Raw genomic sequence first — 26,740 nt, 5'->3', positions numbered from 1 at the left:
TAACGGAGCAACACTGACAGGTAACTTTAATTTCTCCTCCAAAATGAGTTAAACTAATGAGTGCAAATTACTTAAATGGACACGTGATGCGGAGAGAAAGGACGTCTGAACACTGGAATCTGGAGATATTTCAGCCATTCAATAATATCATTCTCCAACTACCCTAAACCAGGAGCATAGAGAGAATATTCTGCATTTTAGCTACATTTACAAATTGTGAAATTATTCTGATGAGCAGTTAGCCATCAACATGTCAAAAACTCACTCATATTCATGGTATATAGAACAAATAAATTCATCACCTTGCCTTACTACTTGAGTAAGCCGCAAAATATAGTGAGTGTAACTTTAATGTGGAGTCATTTCTCAGGGGTGGCGTTAGTGTCCTTTGGACCAATGAACAGCACTTAAAGTACACACAATAAATCAAGTTATACATCCTTCACGTTCCAACGTGGAAAATTCACTTAAGAAAAGGAATCGATTAAAAAATTGAATCTTTTGCCCCTCAATTAAATAGCACTCAGCTTCTATTACAGAGGAATAGAAAAAAACCTGTATTAAGTGATCTTGCATTTTTTTCTGAAATTCAGACCTTGGATGTCTATGACTCAGTCTACGTATATTGGGAAAAAAAAGTGTTCATCAACAAGTAGGTGTTGAAAGGTGAGAGAATGATTTAGACAACTGTCTTACATAAGAGGGGAAGAAACTTTATAATAGACATATAATTAGAGGGGATGGAGTTAGATGAACTGACAGATACATCTGAGATCATTCATGAGATGTGCAGCAAAATTTAATGAAGTGATGTTGAGTCTGTTTTCACGTGGCAGGATGTCTGATAAGAAAATGCCCACACTCCATATTGAATGTTGTTTTTTATAGTATGTTTCCTGCTAAAACACTGCACAGAAATTGGGCTTCCCAGATCATGTTCTCTTACTGGTATGTTATATTCGAGCATGCAGTACGGTTGTTTCTTTGAGCCGGTAACGTTAAGCCTTAGAGAGCTATACGTGTTATAGGACACATGGTGCGGCCTAGTTTACCATCTGGCACTCTGCAGTTATGGTCCATGCCACGGCGCTGCTTAGGCGTAGCGTAGCACCCAGATCAAAGCGAGAGGCCATGCTGGGAAGGGGCCCTTATGACAGCTATTTGCAAAGGAATGAGTTAATGAGCTACACCAGACTTGTGTTTAAAGTTCCTTAAAGTTCCCGCACAGTCAGGTGAAATAGCTACCGACACTGGCCTGTGTTATTTGGGTACGCATGTCGTGTGCACAGACAGTTTGCTTTTCTTATTCATTTATCTGTTTTTAAAATTATTAATTTATTCATTAATTTGTAGAGATGAGAGTCAACACTTGAAGCTGGAATCCATATTTTAGGCACTTTCAAGCAAAATTTCCTTGCTTTAAACATTTTAAGGTGGCTAACAAAACTTATTTTAAAAATCTCTTCAAACTAAGTTTTAATATGTGGCTGATTACACTTTAAAGTGATGATAGACAGCTCTTATGCATAATACTGAACATGCTCCTTTAATATAAAATATACTCAATCACACACTTTAAAAAATAAATAAATCTACAGTTACAGTGTCACTGTTCCTGGGGACTGTCAAATGATCACAGGCAAGACAGGGAAACTGAACCTGTATTAAGGTTTTTATAAGGTGATAACAGCAAGCCTACTTCAGATTATGCGGCAGGTTATCAGAAGCTTTCCCCGTATCTTAGAAAACTAGACATCGAACATAAAAGCATTCAGAGCGAAAATATAAGTGCAACCTGGATGCAAAGCAGTGATCTGGAAAAGGCCCATTCAAAGGCATGATGTGAAATGTCAGTGTCTGGAGATCAAGCACAGCGTTCACGGGCCTTCGGACCTGCCTGCACAGCGTTCACGGGCCTTCGGACCTGCCTGCACAGCGTTCACGGGCCGTTGGACCTGCCTGCACAGCGTTCACGGGCCTTCGGACCTGCCTGCACAGCGTTCACGGGCCTTCGGACCTGCCTGCACAGCGTTCACGGGCCGTTGGACCTGCCTGCACAGCGTTCACGGGCCTTCGGACCTGCCTGCACAGCGTTCACGGGCCTTCGGACCTGCCTACTTCAGCACTTCATTGTTACATTATACGCACTGTAATTACTGTGTCGTGACCTGCTGTAAGGAACCTGGACATCATGCTCTACTGCAGCCGTCCTGGAACAAAGTGGCAGGACAGACACCTGGTCTGACCTCTTTCCCACACATTTTTATGCTAAAAGCAAGATGGGATCGGCCATGAGATCAAAGACCAACCCTTTGATGTTGCTGGTCACTTTTTTCCCTGCTCAGTTGTTATTCAGAACTCTTGTCAAACACCGACATCATATTCTAGGTGGCACTGGAGAGCAAAGTCAGAGCTGCAGATCAGTGTTAGCTCAGTTCTATGGACTTGAATTCAAAGACGGAACCTAGGATCCAGCCATAAATACATTAGCATGAAATGTGCCACCACCTAAGTTGTAGTTTATTGAATTGAAGGGAGAGTTTTCCTATTAGTTCAAAACTGTGATTCAAATTATATTTTATGTAAGTCTTGTCATGATGCAAACCTAAAAGTCTGTTTTTTAATATAAATTTTATTTTAATTTTTTTTTACAGTATTTCATGGTTGGAAGCTCCTAAAGCTTTATTTTTAAGTATACACATTATTATTATTCTTGTGACATTTTCCAGTACCAAGGAGTAGGAATATATGGCAGTTGTTTGAAAATACCAAAGCTGTTAAACAAAGACAGTCTGAACATTAAAGTAATTGAAGGCAACAGATATTTTAAAGGTTTATTTGCCTGATTTTCATTGCGCTAAACACCACTTTTCTGATGACAAATACACCAATATTTCTTATTTTCCATATAAGCCCACAGGGTAATTGTGTTTAACTTTTCACTAACAAATTACACTATTTTGTGTCTTTTCTTCAAAGCAGAGATGATGATCTTTGAAAATGTAAACCACCACACAGTAGTTCACGGCATATCTGCATTTCAAGAAAATGTACTGCTTTGGCATAAACATGAGTGAACAACGTATTGAATATAAGCAGCTTTTTAAAGCTTAATCTTACAAGAATTTTGAACATAACAGTTAATGGTTCAGTTAGGCTCTGAATGTTCTGTCCCAATTTTCCATAAGTCCATAATTTTCCATTTATTGCATGATTTTGAATAATGTAGTCTATAGATGGACTTCAATACAGAAGCGGCTGAATCTTTATTATTGTACATTTTTATTATTATTTTATTCTTCACTTATTTTTTCACAATGTATGCTTGTTAGTAATTATAACTGACGAATATGGAAAGATTACATGTCGGTCTGGTGTGATCTGATGAAAATATGTACGATCTGCCTTTAACATCGATAACTGTGGGCTTGAGGTTTTTAACAGAGATTGGATGGAGTCAGTCACACCCTTGCAAAACTCGGCACACACATTCACACAAGCACTTTAATAGCTCTGCAAGCTAGAATATGTTATACAAAAACAGAAAACAGTATAATTGCCCATAAGTAACTGAGGGATTTGGAGGAATTTGGGCTTGCCAGTGTGTAGGAGTTGGAAAGGTTAATTAACTGAGGTGTAGTCAGTGTGCAGCCTGCACTATAGCAGCAGGTGCAGCCAGACAAAAGCAAATGACTGCTGCACGCTTCGCTATCTCCACTCCCTGCAGCATGACCCCTGAACACGATCGCTTTGCACCGCCAGTTGGACGGCGATTAAACTCATCCGCCTTTCATGCTCACTGCAGAAGCAGGTCTCGAAATGTGAGACTCCATCATGAAGAAGAGAGGGCTGGAGCCAGAACAGAGAAACACCCTCCTCCCATGGGAGCCTTCAGGATCCATTATCAGCGAATCCATCCATCCTCATAGTACGTGCGGGCAAACAGTCACTCAGCACAGGCAATGGAAACAACCTAAACTGGACCGTGATTTTAACAAATGTTGAAAATATTTGGAAACTTTTTAGAACAAAATATATGCATGGCAAATACTCATTAACAGAATTAAGTGTATGTATACAGTACAGCATATCACTGACACTTCCCAAACAGTATAAATAAGAGTCATCCTGTTATGATGGAAGTATTTCCTCTACCGATATAATCTCAGCTCATGACCTGTTAGGGAAGTGACAAGGCTTAAGTACACAGAGGGACTGGGAAGGGGAAGGAAAGAGCGTATTCCTGAGCTCGTAGGAAAAGGGAACCATGCCGTGAATGTAGCCACAGGGAATAAGTCAAACACAACGTAAAAAAGAGGCTGAAAAGCAATTTCTGTAAAGCAGTAAATAATATTTCCAATTCAATTCAGTCCATTGCCTCAATTAAGGAACTGAGGACTTTAGCAATTTATATACAAAAGAGTAGCATGTTAATAAACTACACATTTTTTCCAAAATTGGTCCTAGCAACAGAAATGGAGATGAATGGGTCCCTTGGAGTGTGTACACATTCCTATAATGACAGACCCGTGTGTGACGGCGGTCCTGACACAAGGCTGAAACTCAGCATGCTGATGCTTTTTATGCAACTGCTAGAATGTTTTTTTTTCATTTATTATTAAAGGAAAAGCTGTGTTTTGGTAAACAGAGAACTTTGACAGCCATAACTGCAAGGCAAAAAACACACGGTTCATTTTCATAGGAATTTATGTTGGTGTAAAACTACATTTTTTATGTCAGTCAAAACTGTGCCCACACATTATTTTAGTGTGGATGCACAAATGTGCCTTTGCCCAGTAAGAGTCTCCACAATTTGATGCCCTTCAGCTGTCGGTATAATTTACCCAGGCATCAGCTTTACACGTATACAGCATAAGTCAGGAAAGAGACCCTCCACATGCATGTAAGTCACTGTAAATGAGTATAAGGCAGCCTTGCTGCACATTAGTGAGAAGAGGGCACTTGTTAGCAAAGTTTAAGTCAGCTTTTTTAAGTCAGATCACCTGGGTTGCTGCTTACCTCATCCCGAGGGCTGTAATAAAATCACTTCCAGTCCTTGTGTCTGCTAAGAGGTTTATACAATTCATCAACACCAAGTGAACTTTATTCAGTGTTTGTAAAGAATGCAGACTTAATCCTTGACCTGAAAGCACCAGTAATAATGTACGCTTAAACTGCTTCAATAATGCTGTTTTCCATTATATGTAACTACAGGTACTGAGATTCTGTGCATGACCATTAGAAACAAATGCTGTGGTATTTCTAGACTGAGACTGTATACTGCGATATTTCTGGTAAGTGACTGAATAGTATGAAAGGTTAAATGCAGTAAAATGGAAAAACAAGTTGAAAGAATCTCCCTATAAATTCAGAAAACCCAGCCCACGGTATGACTGTGTCAGACTATTGCTCACTGTTTATGCAGTGCCGTCAACAACAGTGAGGGCTGCAGTTTATCCTGAATTAGGTTTTAGGGTAATTACATTTTAAATAATTGTAATACAGTGCATGGTTTTGCATAAATTCTGATTAAGGTGCTTTGAATGGCCACTTAAATGAATCCCTAAAAGCAAGTGCCGGGGCGTTCTGCAGTGGTAGAACACAGCAACTGGCATCATTCCAGTATAAGGGAGGGCGTTTGTATGGGGGGGGGGGTTTAAGTTGCATGGGCGTCTCAGCAGGCTGCTGCACAAGCATCTGCTTCAGTCTCAATAAAAACAGCCTGGACACTGGCACATAGTTACAGCATTTAGTTACGTCGATTAGCACTGCAATGAAAACAGCACACAAAAAAATGTAAGCTGAAATACTAAGCAGAAAACAACAGCAGCATTCTTTTAATATTGCTCTGAATGGAAAACTCCATTAGCTTAATCAGCTCTTAAATGCAAATAAATGGAATATTTGAACCCATGAATCCTGTTGCTGCAATCCTTCTGGCTGCCCCTAGCAGCAAGCATTGTATGCTTGTTTTATGGACCCATAATACTTAGCCTATAGAGCTTCAGATCAGCTCATCTGAACAAGATACTCATACACGGAGTAAGAGTGAGTAGTGAGTACTACACTGAGTAATATGCTGAATATTCTTGGAAAACGATCAGAACAGCAGAGATAAATCTATCAACAGTGATTCTTACTGATTCCAGTGGGAGTTATCTCAAGGTGTAGACTCTAGTCTTAAATTCACTAGATAGGCACAGAAAGCAGAAATCATTCTAACAAGAGTGACCTGCAAAGGACAATTAGCTACACAACAGCAGTCTGTCAGAAAGCCTGTGCCCTCTTGTCCTCCTCAATGAGTCTGGCCCAGATTAAAAAGCAGTTTAATTTTCAGCACTGATGCAAGTCAATGGACCCTGCCCACTGCAAAGGCTTGCATTGTTTGAGGGAACTGGTATTTTCAAATGTCAGAATGATACATCACACTTTTTCTCTGTTTAAGTTTATGCCCGGAATAGTAATATATGCCTGGTATTGGAATGAACTTTCACTCTGAAGCAGAACCAAACTTTGAGGTTAGAAGCCAGAAGATCACACATGCCATGAACCCCCCCCCCCCCCCCCAGCTTCTCCACCTGGAAGCACCAGCACTGTCAGATTCTTTTGAGATGGATCTCTTACTTGGATGTGTTTTCCAGGATTCCCTTCACCTCGCTGACTTGATCCTTGCCGAAGTACACCACGGTGAGGTGGACCCTTCCATCCCGACGAATGCACACCTCCCTGAAACACAGCGGGAAATGATCAGGCTTCATCTCTATAGATGTTCTGAAATGGAATAATAAATGTCTTGAATGTTTTATCGCTATGTAAATTTTTCAAACTAATTCTGATTACATCCAGTGAAAAGTACAACTACTAATCTCATTATTTGTCTGATCAAATAATGTAATTATTTAAAGCAATTTTTCGGCATTCAGAATTACATGGTATTAAAATCATGGTAATAATATCAGTGAGATCCTGTCCAGGATAAGCAGGTGGAAGCAGAATGAATGGATATTAATAAAAGGAATAATGGTATTTTACCGTGCAAAATGTTGTTCATAAAACTCAGTATATGTCTTGTCATAGGTATTATCTGTCCTTAGATGTCCTGTTGTACCATCTGCATACTGAAAATTCAAACCAAGCACAAGATCTCCACTAATCTAACTCATTAAATATGAACTATAGGCATTCTTAATATGAATCTATCAAATGTATGAAACAAAAGCTAAACAAAGTTCACATATGAAAAATATAATACATTGTTTAAAACTTACTCCCCAATATTTTGTCACTCATGATACACAAGATCATAATAATGTTATATATAATTATATATCCTTTTATACAATATGAGACAATACTTAATTACATCTCATACAAATGAAACCTATTTTATACCAGTTTGTTTTATATAATACAAATAATCTGTCAAGTTAAAAATGAGATGGATCAAAAATCCAACCAAAAAAGTTTTGTATTAAATGAATTATTGCTAAACAAATTGCTTGTGTGTTTTTGCTTCAATCATATCATTGTTTACTGCAAGACTGAGCACAAGCTTCTGTTACCATAGTAACAATCATCGATTTCAGATGCTGGATCTCTGCCCTCATTGGTGGTTCTAAATTTTAGATATTAATCATGGAAAGCAAGGCCTTTTCTTTCCTAAGTACAATGAAATTACTTTTGCCTGAGGCTACACAGACAAAAAAAAAACAATTCTACTTTTTAAATTACGCTGTCAGCCTAATTTTAATTCACCATATGTCAGGAAAAGTTAGGGAAAATATTAGTCTGTATCTACAAGAGTGCATACAAAAAGTAGAAAGTGAGATTGCGTGACCCTTTGATTTTAAGCATAAAAGATGCATACTAACCGCAGAGCTAAAGCAATATGGAGAAGAAGAATCTCCCACATTGAATGGATGGCCAGCTAGACGAAAGTTATCACCAGAGAAAGTGGAGATGGCCACAGTTATTGATTAGCTGTCAGAGAAGGAAGGAAATGAGAAGGCTTGGTATGGCAAGGTACTGTCCTGCCTCAGACAGCACAATTACTCCTCAGTGTCATGCTGCAGTTAATGCAGAGCTCCTCTCTCTTTGTCCCCATGCTTTGCATCCGTTATTTCACCCATTTTGCCGTCATGATGAAGCGATAAATGACAGTGGAATGTAAGCACATTAGCTTGTGGCTTACTGTGTGAAACAAAGGAAAAGCAATGTATACTCTTTTTAGTACAATCATTTTATAATAATGTTGTTAATCAATCTTCTTAAGGGCCAGTGCACCCCAAAACTGAAAAAGGTATGTTTTAGAGGGGCTTTATTGCTATCTATCCAGGTACATTGTTCTACTGGGAGTTGCCTAGTTTTGGAGATATCGGTCATAGAAATGTTGGGTTTTTCTCCAATATAATGGGACTGAATGACATTTTTTCTGCGGTGAATAAAGTGACGAAAACATACATTATAAAAGTTCAACAGCAATGTCTCTTAACAGAAATCATGTCCCGATTACTTATGATAATCCACAGACTTTGTAGCCAGCAGTTTAATGTAGGAACTATTTTCTTCTACCGATATCCATGCACCAATCATATCACTGCACAGAAGATACAAGCATAAGCACCCCAGTGATATCTTTAGGTATCCTGCCCCCCATGAATCAGTACCTTATCACAGTGGAGAGGTTTATGTGCCTCCTTAATCCTAGAAGCTATGTCGTTGGGGGAAATTGTCCTTGGTTGGGTCTCCTTACCCATGGTATAATAGACTGGGGCCCCACCCTGGAGCAAGGCCTTGGGGGAGACTTCCCAGGCGATCACCTCGTGGTTGGGTCTCTACCAAGGGGGTCCGGCTAGCCAATGCCTGACAGAGTTACATGGGGGGGTGTGGGGGTCAGATCCACTGTTTTTCAATTGGGCTGTAGTTGAAGACAGGGGCCTTAGCAGAACATAGAACTGCCTTTAGGAACAAAGACTGTAAACATTCTGGTGGGAAAGGTGTCAGGATCGGTGTCCGTCTGACCCTGTCCTATGTCTTGCCCCCTTTTGGCCAGTAGGTGTCGTGGGTCATCCTGTTTCCCCCCTCTTTGTCATGTAACCCTTCAGCCCCTAATGCGTTTCCCTGCTCCCCAGGCCACTAAGTAGCTCAATGGGTTGAGCAGGCATCCTCGGAGGCTGAACCCCTCTGGTCATGAGTTTTACCTGTCATTTAATATTTATTAATATTAGATATTAGTTTTCCTTTGCTCCTGTTTTTGTCTTTGTTTTGTGTCCTTAGTTAGCTGATTGGTTGTTTTTGGTTATGTTCCACACTTGCCCCTTGTTAGCCATAGATTTAAGTGGATGCCCTCACTCTGTTCTTTTGTCTGTTATTGTAGTTGTTACCATGTGTTAGTAGCTGTGGTTGTTTCCTAGTCCTGCTGTCTATTTTGCTCTGTTCCCTAACTCTGTCTCTTTGTGGCTAATTTTAGTTTAGTTCTTATCTGTCCTGTTTTGTTTTGACCCCTCATGGTCCTTTTCTTTTCTGGTTCCCCCTTTGTGTTCTTTTTGTTAATAAATCCCTTTTTCTTGGAGCCGCTCCATGGATCGCCCCTCTTTTCTCTCATTTGCCATGCCCCGTTGTAACAAACAGAGTTAATCCTGGTCATGGGACAGGCTGTGCCTGTCCATGCCTATGCCCTGAACATCAGTTCAGAGTATCCAGCCTTTTTGGAAACGTTGGTTGTAGAGGTGGGCGATAAATCGACTTTATCGATTAATTAGAATTTACAGTTCAGGACGATGTATTTTTATGAAAATCGATTTTATTACTTATTTTACAGGCGAGCGCCAAAAGCGGAATTAATGCGACACATCGTTCTTCACGGGTAAATTAGCGCGGTGCACCCAAACACTATAGCGGATTCACAAACAACATGGCATGATGGCAATGGTTCGGTTTTGCGCCGTCGGACACAGACCAAACAAGTCCTCGTTGCAAAGTATGTTTAAAAACTGTTGCAACCAAAGGAAGCTGCACGACAAATTTATTCCAACACCTAAAGCAGAGGCACGCAGCGGAGTGGGAGAAGTGCAGCTCACAGCGAAATGAAAATAGCCGCAGCACCAGCACAACATCCAAAGTTAAGCAAGCAACCGTCCCTGACACATTTTCGAACTGTGTGCCATATGATTAGAATGGGGCACGGTGGAAAGCGATAACAAACGCTGTCGAGATATAGGCTATATTGCAAAAGACATGGTGCCCATACATACTGTGGAAAAGCCGGGATTCATTAACATGCTAAAAGATTTTATAAGTTTCTAAAAGTGTTTACAATGGCGTGGTCTGCCATTTCACTTACAAGCATTTTTTTTGGCTTGTCAGATTTTACTTTACAGTTAAAGTGCATAAAATAAAGTTCAAACTTGTTTTGAATAATTTATTTGTCATCTGTAGTTTGATTTTGAGTAGGGGAGGGGAAAATCGATTAAAATCGAAAATCGGATTTACTGTGAAAAAAATCGGAGATTTTATTTTTAGGCCATATCGCCCAGCTCTACTTGGTTGAAATGCTGGTAGGTGCCCCCTCTGGGTACTCCATTGTTCCACTGGGGGAATTTTAACGCTCACATGGGTATTGACAGTGAAATCTGGAAGGGTGTGATTGGGAGGAACGGCTTGCCTGATCTGAACCTGAGCAGCTTTTTGTTATTGGATTTCTGTTTGCAAACACCATGGTCAAGCACAAGCGTGTTCATAAGTGCACCTGGCACCAGAATACCCTGGGCCATAGATCAATGATTGATTCTTTAGTCATATCATCAGACCTGCGACCATGTCTTGAACACTCGGGTAAACACCATCTGGTGGCGAGTTGGATCAGATGGTGGGGAAAAATACCAGACAAACATGGTAGACCCAAATGTATAGTAAGGTTGTGCTAGGAGCGTCTGGCAGAACTTCTCTTATATTCTGAGGGAGGCTGGAGACACTGAGTCAGAGTGGGCTATGTTGCTGAGGTGGCTATGTTGAGTTGTGGTTAAAAGGTTGTCGGTATCTAGGGAGCCATCATGTTGAAGCAGCCTTTTGAGCTTAGCTTGTTGGACTCTGGAGGCAGCTGACAGATTCCAGGAGGACAAGTGGAGTGAGGCTTTAGCAATTGTAGAAGCAAAAATGATGGTAAATGATTTTCACTTGGCCTCAAAGAAATTCTGGCAAACTGTCAGGTGAATTAAGAAGGTGCTGCAGGGCTTTGCCTATGCTGTTTCCAGCAGGGGTGGAGTGTTGTTGATCTCAACTGGGGATATAGTTGGATGGTAGGAGGAGCACTTCAAGGACTTCCTGAATCCTGCTGATGCACCTTCCTGGGAGGGAGTAGAGTCAGAGAACTTGGTGGAAGACTCACCCATCACTAGGGCTGAGGTCACCTAGGTAGTAAAAAAACTCTTCGGTGGTAAAGTTCTGGGGGTGCATGAGATTTGGCCTGAGTTCCTTAAGGCTCACGGTGCTGTTGGCTTGTCTTGGCTAAGACGCCTCTTCAACATTGTATGGAGGTCGGCGACAATGCCTGTGGGCTGGCAGACTGGGATAGTGGTCCCCGTCTTTAAACAACATGGGTCTGGAGAGTATGTTCCAACTTTAGTGGACCACACTCCTCAGCATCCCTGGGAAGGTCTATGCCAAGGTCCTAGAAAAGAGGATCTGTCTGATGGTCAAATGACGGATCCAGCAGCAACAATGTGGATTTTGTCATAGTCATGGAACATTGGACCAGTTTTTTACTCTCACAAGGATACTGAAGGGTTCGTGGCAGTTTGCCCAACCAGTGTACATGTGATCTGTGGACTTGGAAAAGGTATATGACGTATCCTGTGGGGGTCCTGTTGGGAGTGCCTTGGAAGCATGGGGTGCCAGGCTGGCTGTTATGGACCTTAGGGACCTGAATAACTGGAGCGAAAGATTGGCTCCCATTGCCTGCAGTAAGTCAGGCTCATTCCCAATGGGTGTTGGATTCTTCCAGGGCTGCCCTTTGTTACTGATTTTGTTCATAATTTTTATGGACTGAATGTCTAGGTGCAGTAAAGGGGTGGAGGGTGTCCAGTTCAGTGACCTCAAAATCGCATCTTTGTTTTTGCACGTGATGCGCTTCTGTTGGCTTCGTCGAGCTGTGACTTGCAGCAGTTGGTTTGCAGCTGAGTGTGAAGCAGCCAGGATGAGGATCAGCACTTCAAAGTCGGAGATCATGGTTCTCAACCAGATAAGGATGGATCCTCCAGGTTCGGTATAAGATACTGCCTCAAGTATCTCAGGATCTTGTTTACAAGGATGGGAAAAATGGAACAGGAGATTGACAGGCGGATTGGTGCAGTGTCAGTTATATAGCCATTGTACCAGTCTGTCAGGGTGAAGAGCAAGCTGGTGGAAATGAGCTTCCTTCACAGAGTGTTTGGGCTAAGCCTTAGACATGGGGAGCTTGGGCATCTGTCTAGGATGCCTTCTAAACACCTTCATGGGGAGGTACATTGAGGATGTCCAAAAGAGAGGAGACCCCAGGGAAGACCTAGTACACGGTGGAGAGATTACATCTCTTAGCTTGCCTGGGAAGACCTTGGTGTCCCTCTGGAGGGAGGGAGCTGGAGAAAGTGGTTAAGGAGAGGTTTGTCCCCTGACCTGGACACAGATGAGCGGCAGAAGATAGATGGATGGATTTCAGGTACCATATTATGTTGTATTAGAATTTATGTGGCCATAATCCCTTCCATGTCATGTGGGATTGCTTGTGCTGTGACATTTATTTTATGAAGGCATAAAATAAAACTGATTTTCATCTCATTGCCTCACAGCTGTGCACTGCAATGGTAATGTGTAATGATCCAAGGTTAGAAAACTTCTGTTCATATTGGCATTGATTGATTCAGAAATGGAAAATGTAGGTGTGAAGGGGTGGGAAAACGCAACAGAGCAATGTGTAGAGAGCCAAGAATAAACTGTGCCTCAGGGTTTTAACGTCCCGCCCCATGCAGAGCGGCATGGCGTACAGAGATCCGCCGGACCGCTGGGATCTCAATGCCGAGTCAGCCGCCCAAACATTTCTGAATACTGAGCATGAGCAAATTTATCTTAACGGGGTTCTGCGTCAAAGGATCCATTGATTCTCAGATCTAATTCTCATTAGAATTCATCAGAAGTCTTATGAAAGTTCATTGCAGTACATCAGAAATAAAATAATGTTTATGAAAAGTTTGAAAAACATTAAGCATAAGCTTCGATTATTGCAGCTAATCACCAATGAATTGGCTCTGATTAAGTTCATCTTTAGCTTGGCAGATAGACTTTAGCCAAAGATACAGTCTAGAACAGTTTAGAATACTAATAAGTTATGTTAAAATTATGTAAAATTAAGTTAATATGTTTCCTGAAAAGTACAACACGAATTTTAACAGTGGTTAACATTGTCACATCACACCTCTGGGACCAAAGCTTGAGTCTCTGCCAGGGTGCCATGTGTGTGGAGTTTGCATGTTCTCCCATGTCATCATGGGGGTTCCTCTGGGTACTCCGGTTTCCCCCCACAGTCCAAAAACATGCTGAGGTGAATTGGCATGTCCAAATTGCCCATAGGTGCGCATGTGAATGTGCCTTGAGATGGGTTGACGCCCCATCCTGGGTTGTTCCCTGCCTTGCACCCATAGGCTCCAGACTCTCTGCGACCCTCAATAGGACAAGCGGTTTCAATTTGATGGATGGGTGCTTTGTAGTGGTTCATATAGCATCCTCACAATCTGCTTAACATTCGAAAGATTAACTGAATTACCTGGATTTAAAGGTTTATAAAAATCAGGATGGAAAATGCTTGCCTTTAAGTGCTGTTTCTGTATCATAAACTTGGCATAGGGGTGGTTGTTAAAACACTTCAAAGCATACCTCTCTGCTAATCTAAGTACATATTTAACCTGTGATGTACGTGCTCCAACAAATATATATTCTGTGTATGTCAGCTGTGCTATATATTTTTTTATATATATATAACTAAACATCCATCTTCCATAACTGTTTAATCAGTAGAGGCCAGTCCCAGGATGTGCTGGGTACCTGACACCCTGGGTGGGATGCCAGTTCATCACAGGGCACATACACACTGACTGAGAGCTTCCAATTGCCTTAACCACAGGTGTTACGGACTGTGAGAGAAAACCCACACAAACATGGGTCAAAAATGCAGAATAAATATAGCAGGGACAGGCAGCCCTGCTCCTGGAGTGCCAGTATCCAGCAGGTTTTCTGTCCTACCTGGACAGAAAGGCAAAGCTTAAGTCTCTGTCAGGGTGCCAGGCAAATAGTAACTCTGACGAGAGTTGAGATCCGATCGCTCTAACCACATTAGGAGGTGGTCTAGGACGCATATGGCCATATTCTTTAAACAGCGTTTACGCGAACGTGTCCCGGGCCGGACTGAAGGACCGCCTACTCACCTGACGTCCTCTGGGCGTAACTACGTAGCTACGCATTAAACGCACGAACGGTAATTACATGATTTTTGTCATAACGTCTGGCATTCAATAGCCTAGGTAATGGATTCGTTAATAGTAACATATAATAATAGTGTGATTGTTTATAGAGTTTTATATTGGGCTGTCCGGGCCTGACTACTTAGCTTCTTTTGATTAACTTGCTCCAGGTCAGACATATAATTCAGCGTATCAGACAAAACAAGGAACCTCTTCGTTGAAATTTTAACAAATTTTGAGCTTCATTGGTTATGATTAAATCCGAAATATTATCATATGGCAACCAACATAATGCATTACAGACAGAACCCTTTGCCCTTTAACAGAAAAGTATTAACCTATAGTACTGGAAGACCTTTTTAACACGTATATTTGCATAGTATATTGACGAGGAATAAAAATGCATGCCTACAACGTGAAAAGTTGAAGTTGAGTTATATATAGTTTAAATTAAGAAATCACAGTTGCATTATGTGTAATAATATTCTATAATGACTGTCTATAACGCCAATACGAAATACAATTTAAAGATTACACATAGAAGATAAACATTATTAAGAAATATAATACCCTTTATGAAATTATTTAAAAGTAAATATTGAAATATTTACTTATTCGTTTATTTATTTATAGATATATTTATTTATTTCATTTAGATTATTATGCCGTTTTTAAGGCTACAAACATCGTGGGTTTGTTTACCCTGGAATGTGCCAGTAGCTTTTGATTTCTTCTTCTTTTAATGTTCAGCAGACTGTATATGGAAGTGAAGTACTGCAGCCCATAGATAGACTTCCCATGACCCTGAATACAAGTGAGTATGGAGGATAAATGTGTTGCTTGTAATACTATTCATGATTTTTCGACCACTTAATCATATCAAGTGATACAGAAATATATAAAAAATATATGTAACATAATTAACAATAAAATTAAAAATGAAAGGCTTACAGTTGTTCTTCTGTGCGAAATCAGCATCTTTTAATGAGCTGTGTATGCACATATTTAAATAATCAAACCAATCTGTGTGTAAACTGTAAACATTTAAAAAGTGCTCACTGAATATTTCAGTTTTTTCTTTTTTATCTTGCAGTTCCACCTCTGTTGAACACGTCCTCAAAGATGCAAATCTTCAAAATCTCCACCAATCAAACAGATTCCTTCCTCTTACCAGTCGTAATTTAAATTGCAGAATTTGTATGATTTATTTATAGCGTGCACTGAAAACATCTGTTAAGTTGGCTTTTCTGCACAATAAATACTAACTGGTGCAATATTCAGCACTGCATAAGTGAGGCAAAAACAATAATTATGCTGTTTAAGAAAGCCAGCTTGTCAATACTATCCATTACAGGATTTTAGTGCTACCATACCTGCAATGAAATCTAATTTCTTATCTACATGCAATGACATCTAATTTTCCATCTGATTCCTTGCCTCCAAAAAGTGTGTGTGTGTGTGTGTGTGTGTATATGTGTGTGTGTGTGTGTGTGTGTGTGTGTATGTGTGTGTGCGTGTGTGTGTGTGTGTGTGTGTATGTGTGTGTGCGTGTGTGTGTGTGTATGTGTGTGTGCGTGTGTGTGTGTGTGCGTGCGTGCGTGTATGTGTGTGTGTGTATGTGTGTGTGTGTATGTGTGTGTGTGTGTGCGTGTGTATGTGTATATTATAATCCTCGTCAGCTAGATATCCTTCAACATATCTGTAAACTTTTCCAGCAAGCTACAGTACAGATGTGAGTGAGACAAGCAGGAAGGAAGGAAGGGCTGGATCATTGTTGGACTAGGTGCCGTTAAAGACACAGCACATGTCTAAATGCAAATATTCCCAGGGACAGACAGCCGGCGCCTCGCACAGCAGTCCCGCAGAGAATGGCTGTAGTCCCTGTGTGAAATTCCAGATTCCAAAATGCAGCACATTTTGATGAAGAGATGCAGAATTTACCACGTCTATGAAAGATATAGTTTACAATGAACTGACAGTGCAGTGAAGAAGCAGCATATTTATAAAGTAAACCAAAATAAATTACATATTGTACAGCTATTTTTGGTTGTGTATTTCCCGTGTACATTATTATAATCTTAACTGCTAATAAAACAATTGCTACTAAAACTAATAAGTACTAATTATTACCAATGAAACTGCCATCAAGCAACTCATACTGTGATATTTTTAATAAAAGTAACACTGCTCAGTGTGAGACTGTGCAGAAATGTAAGTATTGCATGACTAACATATTTATTTGGTAAGGAAGGATTCTTAAACAAGCTTGAATTGCAAACCGTAAAATAAATCACAGGTATTAAGAACTTAAAATGTGTCAGTGTCTTAGGCAATACTATAAACCTGTAATTTCTATCAAAGTATTTACAGTCAATGAAATAAAGAAAAACATTTTTCCAATATCACTTTTCCTCCATGTAGGTTTCATGCATGGCCAAACGCTATACCAAAGAGAAGTCAGAAACATTGAAATTTGGATAAATCATTCACCGACTGAAATTTAATGCATTTAAATGAATAAAACCTTGTCAGGAGAAAGATACTGACGACAATTAAAACTGTATTTTACAGAATATGGAGTCGTCATTCTATTGTAGCCCTGATTTTCTGCATTCTTTCCATGTTGCTTTCAGAGACAATATATTAGACAGATTTAGAGTGAGACTAAGTATTTATCAAGGCAAACACCTGTGTGCATCATGTGCAGTACCGGCTGCAATAACGTAAAAAGTAGCCTTGTCTTTTGTGTCATAATTCCTCTCTAAATGCTTTATACCATTTGCCAAAATGCCACATAATTTAAATGAATCAAGTTTCGCTAAATGATGTGTTCAGTGAGACTAAGTATTTATCAAGACAAACACCTGCCGCCACTAAAACCTTTGACAGTTACATCTTGTTATTGTGCATGTACTGTGTTCTCTTACCCAGGTCAACCACACTGTCCCTTAGCTTGATTGTGTAGGGTTTCAAATCCTCAACTAATGGCCTCCCATTCACGAAAACTCCAATACAGGCTTACAAGCTTCGGGCTTAACTACAACTGATCAAGGCATTTCCTAACAGAGTGTAGGATTAATACAAAGCCTTTTTTTCCCGGGCTTGTTAAGCTGTTAAGGTTTTTAGCTATCAAAGCCACTGTTCAGTAAATAGTTGTGAAGTGAGACTTTGATCACTAGCTGGAGTACAACATGGTATAACCTAGAGCTGCCTAGCTAATTCCTGCCCAGCTGAATGTACTACATTTTTGTGTGCATCATGTTCTGTACCGGCTGCAGTAACGTTAAAAAGTAGCCTTGTCTTTTGTGTCATAATTCCTCTCGAAATGCTTTATACCATTTGCCAAAATGCCACATAATTTAAATGAATCAAGTTTCGCTAAATGATGTGTTCATTACAATGCAGTGTACACTCTTGGTGTCAAAATGTCTAATATTTAAGCATTCAAGTGTTTTATTTGACAGCTTTTATTTCTACCAATGAAAAACCCACAACTTCTGCAGATTAATTTCCGTAAATCTGGTTCCTTATCTACTGATTAGCCTGCCATTTTTCATTCAGTGTTTTAAATGACACAATTAATTTACAGGATTACATCAATATGTTTGCACCATTACCATCTGGCAAGGAGCACATGGCAATCAGATCCTGGACAAACAGAATAAGACACTCTATCTCCCTAAGTTGTGTTGTCCATCTCCCCTCCCCACTCTGCAAACATGTCGCTTCTCGGGAAATATTGTAAATATTATAAATTGTAAATGCAAATAGCACAACTCAAAACTGTAACTTATTTCACTGCATATTTATAGAATCCCCTGCTTAAATTGTTTACTGCTTCCTATATACCTATTTTCATGTCTCCATTTTGATAACCTATACATATTTTTTTACAATTTATGTTCTTTGAGAGAGCTAAAAAAGGAAGAGATGTCAAAGAAATTATGGAAGTAGAATGACATTGAAGTTTTCTCATCTTATCTTACAGATATTGCAAATTACATCACAGTCACTAGAAAATGGCAAAATTAGACTGGAAGATTAAAAGAATTGTTGTTAGTTTCACTGGAGAATTCAAGTAAACTCCACCAAATCTAATCAAACTGAAAGAAATCGAGTCTCAGGCATTAAGCACCAGCTGAGACTGATGTGAAATCAGAAACAAAAGTGATTTTGTCAGGTCACTGCAACAAGGGTTATAGGAAGTGATTCAGGAGGGATCGCGTTCTACCTGAAGTTGTGCATGAACTGCCGGAACTTGTCTGCCCGCTTGGCCAGGGGCACGATGATATTGATAAGTGTGTAGGCCGTGTCCACCTTCTCATTTTTCACTTTCATCAGCGGACCGAACGGCCGGAAGAACAGCAGCCTTCTGAACTCGTGGCTCTGGTCACGCCTGAAGGTGAGCTCATACAGCGTGCCCTTGTCCTTCTCGGTCCGGGAGATCCCTGCCAAGACAGGCCATTACTATTTCAAGGCATTCTTCCCAATGTGCGAGTTGAAAATGTAACATTTTATATATTGCAATACATGTTGTAACCAAACTACTATCTACCTTTATACCTCTATAGTCAAAATATTTTTCATGAAATAAGATGTACTCGCTAATAAAAATATAACTTTGGGAAATGAGGCATAAAGGAGTGTACATAGTCAGGTTTGTAATAAAAAGGTCACTGTGACTCAAAGTCACATATTTTTAAAAAATGAAGCACTCTTCATAAAAGGTCTTGGGAAACAGGAACTACTTGTTTGTAAGACAATGATTCCTTAGTGAAAATTATGCTTAACCTAACCACATGGAAACTGCCAGGTGGAACTGAAAGCTACTGGAAGGCTGATGTCGCCCTTTTTCATCTACGGCTAAGGCATAAAAATTACGATATTCCTTTATGGTGTTTCTGCAGAGAGATAGAAGCACTCAGAATGGGAGGAAGACATCATTCAAGGCTGTGTAAAAAAAAAGACACCTTAACTGGGAGAGATGATGAGAAAACAGTAGTCACTATAAATGCGCCGTTCACACGGAATCGAGGACGCGTATTTTACAAGCGATGTTGCATTTGTGTAGTGCTTTATCGCTCAGGCATAAGTGCATATTTTTAACTGAAAATAAGAATTTTGTAGTGTTGTGGGTTTTATTCCCCATGGAATGCCTAATGAGAAGTGCAAGATTTTTAGAAGTCGGCTACATATTTTTCCATTGAGTGGATAGTGTTCAGTTTTGATGTATTACTTGCTTAGAGCAAAAAATATTGCATTTTAATTTAAATGGGACATGGTCCAAAAATCAAATTTCGATTCAAACAGGAAACCTGTGAATCCTCCAGTGTCGCACTGCATTCCTAAGGGCTGAAGGAGCCACATAGCAGCGAGTCATAATAGATAAGGCAATGAGTGTAAATCTCGAAGGTCTTGAATGACTCATTTTTGAGGTACGACTGCAAGCTTCCATTTCCACAGCGAACAGTCAAAGCTGAAAGCCACCACAGTATCAATATCCATCAAGCCTGCGAGCAGCGAATCACATGTGGGTAAAGCACAAGGAGACAGCGCTCAGAGAGCATGAGGCTCACTGACCCCTGGCCTGTTGGCCATCCATTGAGCTAAACTTCAAGTACCATGAAAATAAAACAACTTAATGGGACAGGCCTATTTCCATGGCAATGAGGGAGGAAACGAGGGCATCTGAAGTCCCGCCACTGACAGGGGCAAGATATTTCAGGGCCTCCACCCATAAAAGCAATTCAAGATGGCTCTCCAACAGATCAGGCACCAGAGTGCCTTCAGACAGCAGACAAATTGTGATATTAGCAACCGTATTTGGTAGCTCTTATTTGGAACACGATGACACTTCATGAGGAAGCATTTTCATTCAGACCAAATTTTCAGAATTATTTTTGTTAAATGATACTAGGCTTATAATAATAGGGAATAAGTAAAGTAAATACTTACTAAAATAATTCAATGCATGATATTTGTAACATTCTGTAACATAATGATTATAAACATTACCGCCAGTATTCGTGTAGTAATTCTTAAAGTGGAATGCCAGAAATGCTAGGTGTTTCCACAATTCTGGCCCCTAGTGTATATGGGCATATGGATTTATGTGAGGGTGCTGGTATATGAATGTGGGTTATTTTTCTTGTCCCTATCTTGTGGATCTATTTTTTTTTTACATATTTATTTCCCTTCTGTACAGCATGGCCAAGCTCTGTATATAATCGATTATAGTATGTTTTGCCCAGTATTGCACATAAATGCTATTATAAACTGTGCCTGGACTGATAGCTGACCAGAAACAGAGGGTTCAGTATCTCAGATTCTCCTATGGGATTAAACAGCTGCGCTCATTTCCTGCACAATGATCATCACAGACCATCTGACACATGCTACCCAGAACACGACTGCAAAACACCGTACTGTCTTATGTGAGACTGACACATTTCCTCTTCTGATGAAGGACTCCAAAAAATATTACCTGTGACATTTTTATTAATAAGGAGTGAAAAGGAAGACCGGAAGATGAAACATATAAGCAAACAATATAACACAATTTATATTCACAATTTTAATATTAAAACTGACATACATAATTCCTGTTCTTCTGGATGGTGGCATCACAATCTGTTTGATCTAATGGCCCAAAATTGACATAATGGTAAGCAGGCAGCAGTGACATGCACAGACTTATCAAAGGGAAGGTTCCCAAATAGGGGGGTCAGTCCATCTAGGTACACTTTCACATTCGTGAGGGTAGGTGGCCCTTGGGAGACTTTGCCTAGTAGTCGTCAGTAAAAAAAGGGCATAAAGTACATGAATGGGGGGGGGGGGGTACTCTTAATTGGTCAGGTAAAAGGGGCAGGTGCTAAGTATAATTGTATAATTACAACCCCTAATTGTAGCCCCTCCCTCCCAAATGGACCAGGGCAAATTATGGTTTCAGTCATTAGAATGATGTGTACAATTATACTGAACAATAATGTGACGTTCAACAAACCTTCCACGAAGTCTGCCGTTGAGTAGGCCTTGTGTGGCAGGAGGTTGCTGCCCTCCCTCGGAGAGTTCAGGACCTGCAGAGCCATCTCTATGGTCTCGCTGAGCTCGTCACGGCGGTCCTTGCGGACAGGCTTCTCCTCCGGGTGCCGGGTGAGGCCCATCTCCAGCTGGTAGACCTTCTGCAGGGTGAAGCTCTCGAAGGGCACCACGGCGTACTCGCTGGGCAGCTTGGTGCCCTGGTGGACCTCGGCCCGGTTCAGCTGGCTCCGGAAGAACTCCTGGAGGTCGGCGTGGCTCCACTCTGACGTGCCGTCCAGGAGGTCCACCGGGGACACCCCAGCTGCACGCTCACGCGAGTCCTGCATGCTTCTAAGCTGCTCGCTACGCTCCTGTAGGGCCTCCTTCAGCTGGGAGATCTGCTTCTTCAGGCTGTTCACGTAGTGGCGGTGCTGCTCTTCTCGCTCCTGCAGCAGCGCCTGAAAGCCCTCCTTGCCTGTAGGGCCATTGGCCCGGGGCAGCAGCACCTGGGCCTCGTCGGACCACGGGCTGCAGGCTAGCGTGTAGAGCAGGGACAGGCAGCAGCACACCACCACCAGCGCCAGGGCCAGGCGGGACACCCAGGTGACAAGTCCCCTCCTCAACATGGTGCACGACTGCTACATCAGGGCCACTGCACACATGCTGCTGGGAGTGGAGGAGGATTCCGCATGGCAGCGATGAGGCTGAAGCAGGTCCTGCTTACATCTACAGCCAGGCACTGATTCCAGCTAATCACAAAATGCAAAATAAATATATTTCTAAGGAAGGTTTATCTGAAAATTAAAAAAAGATTAAAATATTGTCTCAGGCCCCCATTAAGTCACGCTAAATACAGTAAAATCATGGTCAGTAAATCATCAATGTGTGTTTCGGCTAAACAGTATGGATTCTGTTTATTCAGAATTCTCCAGGGCCGTGTAATGAGGCTTTACAGTATTTATTTCTGGCTGTCACTACTGGCTCCGTTACACTTCTGATGAAACGTTCTCTCCCTCCCTCTCCCCATTCTGACGGGGGGGAGGAGCCGCACTCCACACCGTCCTTAGTGATCCCAGCTGTTTAGGGTTCCCTCCTGACTCAGTGATAGTTCTCCAGTCACAGTCCTTGGATCTGTCAGTCACTTCCTGTCAGGTTACCGAAAACATCCGTCCATCATCTGAGCCAGCGGCAGCGAAGGGCTTGCCAGGCTTCGGCAGGGCAGGAAGTTCGTTCAGCCGAACTGCTCGATATTTCGGCTCGTTTTTAATAAGGCCTGACACACCAAAGGGGACACACTCTCAGGAAGTGGCTATTCTGACCACTAAAGAACTCATGTGACCCCAACTGAAAATTGGCAATATCAGCGCACTATTTTCACTGCACCGCCAGCACTACAATTAAAATAAATACTCAAACAAATGCTGCTTTAGTAGTATTTTCCAGTGAATGATCTTCATTGCTGTATATATTTATACAGACTGAAAAAATATAAATATGGCTCTTTGACTTTATTAATAACAACTTTATGAGATTCCTATGTTAAGCTGGAGTGCTCAAGAATTGACTGTTTCTTAATAAATAATTAACATTTGTCTGCAGTCTCCGGTGCATTCAGTAAATGGTGCATGGCACTTTGTGAATTTAAACTGATATTTGAATGGGAATGGTCCTTTCGCAGATGGCATCATTGCTTGCGTCTTGAACAGAGTCTGAAACAAAAGCAAAAGAAAGAAAGCAGTTACGCAAATGCTTAATGACTTGGACAGAGACTCCTGGTATTCCAGAGTAAACAAAAAGATATATTTCATAAGCCTGACAGGTACTTTTAGTGTTCTACCCATGCTAGTGTAATATTTCAGGCTCTTTTATTATTTTAGGTTAGATCAGTCAGTGTGTTGCTCTAACACCTGATACAATTGAAGTAGTTAAATTGCAGAGATTTATTATGCATTCACTGCAATGCATGTTCTTTTAGGTAATTTTGGACAAAAATGAATGAAAACAATCACTTGTGAATGCTATAAAAGCAACAATGTTGTCTAAACCAAAATGTAACCAAAAAACATGACTTGCTTAGGAAACACTGTGGAAGTGAAGGCTATACATCAATTTTAAGTGCCAGACCTCTGGAACAATTTTCAAAGCCATTTAGAGTGAGTGTTGGCCTCCGGCAAGGGTGACTCTCGTCTCGACTCCTGTTTGTGATTTTCCTGGACACGATATCAAAGCACAGCCGTAATTTTAAGGGCCTCCGGTAATGGGGAGCTACAGTACGTTCCGGCTATTGCAGATGATGTCGTGCTTTTGGCCTCACCCGACATGGACCTACGGCACGTATTTGCGCAACACAATGCCGAGTATAAAGCCACAGGCTGAGAATCGGCGCCGTGAGGCTATGGTGCTCTCTGGGAAAGGGCTAGACTGATCATTTCAGGAAAGGGAAGAGTCTGCCTTTAGCAAAGGAGTTTAAGCACTTCGGGATCTCATTCATGAGTGATGGTAGTAGGGACGTGGGATCGAGAAGCGGATCGGTTTGGTTGTCGCAGTTTTGCAGGGACTGAGGAGGTACATAGTGATCATACAGGAGCTGAATGAGGCTTGTGGTTTCCTGGTGAATGTCCCTAACCTCACATACTGTATGGTCGTGAGCAATGGGTAATGACCAAAAGAACAAGGCCACAAGTCACAAAGCCAGAATGAGATTTCTCCTCAGGGTTCTGTGCTGCTCCTTTGGATTAAGACTGGATTGGGCATCACATAAAGATACCAGCTGGAGATCCGTCTCATGCTTGGAGGACCCAGGACAGACTGTAGGGGTTATATCTATCTCAGCAGGCTGCCACTGCAACCCTCACCAGGAGAAGCAGTGCAGAGATGATAAAGGTGATGATGACCTCCAGAGGACCGATGAACGCTCAGAGCTGCAGCGAACTGCAAAAGCCTGCAGCAACACTTTTTTTTAATAGCTTGTAGTTCAAGGACTCGTACAACTGCGGCAGGATATGGAAACACGACTGCAAGCTGAATTATGAGTGAGAAAAACCACATTCACACACCGTTAAATATTATGGCATTAGTATTATGCAGACATAAATTTTAGTTTAGGACTTAAAGCAAAATTAGCTTAAAGTCATGAAAAGAGAAGAAACAAGAAAACAGGGAACGAGAAGAAAGCATGCAGGTGAGGTGGGTGAGTATGACGTGCGCCTCCGTGCATCGCATGTGCCATGACTGCCAAGGCTTGCCGGACAGGCAGCTGGGGGGCACACCTGCCGGTCGGCTCCTGGTGCACGCATCTACGGCGCACTGCAGCTGGCTATGCAGAACTCATTATGACATCGGCTGGGCTTCATCTCACTGCGTTGAGCGTCCGTGGCCCTGCAGTGACACCAGCCCAATCCAGCACAGAAACAACCCGCTACGTAAAATGCTGTAAGATGCATAAGATCCAGAAGCCTAATAGCTAAAAAATGCACAACTAGTCTGCTGGTACATTTTCAGGTTTGAATTCCACTCCTGCTCTGTGTGCATGGGGACCCCCTCCTAGGGCACAACTTTTGGTGAACTAGTGACCCTAAATTGCCCTTATTGAGTGTGTGCCCTTACATTGTGGCAATAACATGTTGTGATGCAAAGAAAATACGAAACAACTGCATACTACTGTTAGGCATAAACTAAGATCAAGGAAGCGGAAGAACTTTCATTAACAGATGTGTAGAGATAATCATACTATCGATAAGTTCAACTTGACCATTTAACCTTGGTCTGTTGCTAAGCAACAATAACATCCTTGACTGACCAATACAGCTATAATTTAATGAGGTATACAAATTATTTTCATCTGATCTTATATATACACAGTGCATAGGATTCTCCCCCTCTACGGTTGGGTGGTTTGCATCCTAACCTCACTATGAGTTTGCATGCTCTCATCATGTTGCGCAGGTCTTCTACAAGTACTCCGGGCCTCCTGGAGTCCAAAGACATGCAGTTATTTAAATTGGCATCCCCGAATGTGCTATTGTGGGTAAGCACATTTGTGCTCTGTCATCAACTAGTATCCCTTTCAGGGTGTTCCCTTGCCTTGTGCCGTATGTTGCAGGCTCACCATGACCCTGTACTAGATAAATGGTTAGCATATGGATGGATGGCCTTCTTTTCAAAAATCAGACTACAAAATCAAATCAAATAAGATGAGCACTGCAGTCACTTCACATCTGAACTGATCCACAAATGAAGAAACAGGGCTGCAGAAAAAGCAGCCGACTGAAAAAGATGCCAGGCTTTTTTTCAGAGGAAGAACAGCTTCCCAGTATTCTAGCATGCAGCTGAAGCCCTCCAGCAGGGCCGCCCTCAGCAGAGAGGAGCAGGCAGAGCGTGGAGAGAGCGTCTGCGTGTCCGTGAGCTTGTGTCCGACGGCATGTGCCCAGTGACTCGCCGCACAATCTGCCTTTATGCGTGCTCAGCGAAGACCTGGCTCACTGAAACGATCCCTTACACTCGCTCCCAATGCCGAGCTGTGCATCCTACTGGTCTGAATGAAATGGGAACCTTCTGAAAAGTTTGCTACTAAAAAAAGCCTGAGAAAGTTTTAAAAAGGTATAGCTATGATACATTTACTGTGGCAAAAAAGTGTATGGTTTCTGATTAAAAAATATCCTGCTTGATCAATTATGGATACCTGCACAATAAAAACAAAACAGTGAACAAAAAATGAAACAGAAATACAATCCAGGGTGCTTACGTGTGGGAACACTTTATGGATCCTCAAGTAAGATATCACATACTTCCTGAAAATAGGTTATTGTGTCCTTGGCTAAACACTAACTGGGTAATACCACAATGCAGTCACTCAGTTTTCCATTAATCAAGATCTCACTGGCGTTGTTCCCTGTTTTTTACTGTAAGATTTATCCCTTAAGGACCTGGAGGAAAACAACGTTTTAAAATTCATCAATGCTTTTTTTTTCCATTGGTGCTTTTTTTTTTTCCTGAGGCGAGTTTCCAAAAGCATGGGTGTAACTAGGCAGAAGCGCTTTCAAACAGCACAAGAGAAAAGGCTGAGGCTTTTATTCACTGCCACTTTAGGGATTTACATGAGTAGCATAAGCTTATATTTATATATGAGAAACCAGATTTCTGCACTAAACCCTATTATGTTAAAAGGAAAAAACAAACAAACATGAAAACGACACCCGTAGAACTTCATGTCTTTTCAGAGTACTGGAGTG

The 26,740-nt window shown here is 41.3% G+C and overlaps 1 protein-coding gene and 1 long non-coding RNA gene across 5 annotated transcripts in view; one reads left to right on the top strand and one right to left on the bottom strand.

Annotated features, from left to right (window-relative positions):
• csgalnact1a (chondroitin sulfate N-acetylgalactosaminyltransferase 1a) overlaps window positions 1–26,740 on the bottom strand; it is a 44,790-nt gene that overhangs the window by 4,799 nt on the left and 13,251 nt on the right. For 3 of the 4 annotated variants that reach the window (XM_072714409.1, XM_072714407.1, XM_023823222.2), the window contains exons 2-4: window positions 21,493–23,218; window positions 18,721–18,937; window positions 6,625–6,726 (exon numbers count right to left, since the gene is read on the bottom strand). In XM_072714409.1, coding sequence (XP_072570510.1) covers window positions 6,625–6,726; window positions 18,721–18,937; window positions 21,493–22,135 — 962 coding nt within the window. In that variant the 5' untranslated portion in view covers window positions 22,136–23,218. Of the gene's footprint in view, window positions 1–6,624; window positions 6,727–18,720; window positions 18,938–21,492; window positions 23,219–24,778; window positions 24,902–26,740 lie in introns of those variants that run through there. The other variant, XM_072714408.1, reaches the window with a different exon arrangement.
• Window positions 9,912–15,979, top strand: LOC140592106 (uncharacterized). Its single transcript, XR_011992374.1, has 3 exons — window positions 9,912–12,694; window positions 15,240–15,303; window positions 15,583–15,979. It is a non-coding gene; the product is annotated as an uncharacterized lncRNA (long non-coding RNA).

Source organism: Paramormyrops kingsleyae, chromosome 7 (assembly GCF_048594095.1).
Source record: "Paramormyrops kingsleyae isolate MSU_618 chromosome 7, PKINGS_0.4, whole genome shotgun sequence".
Lineage (NCBI taxonomy): Eukaryota > Metazoa > Chordata > Actinopteri > Osteoglossiformes > Mormyridae > Paramormyrops > Paramormyrops kingsleyae.
Note: the sequence above shows the minus strand (reverse complement) of the source record. Positions and strands in the feature narration are given on the sequence as shown.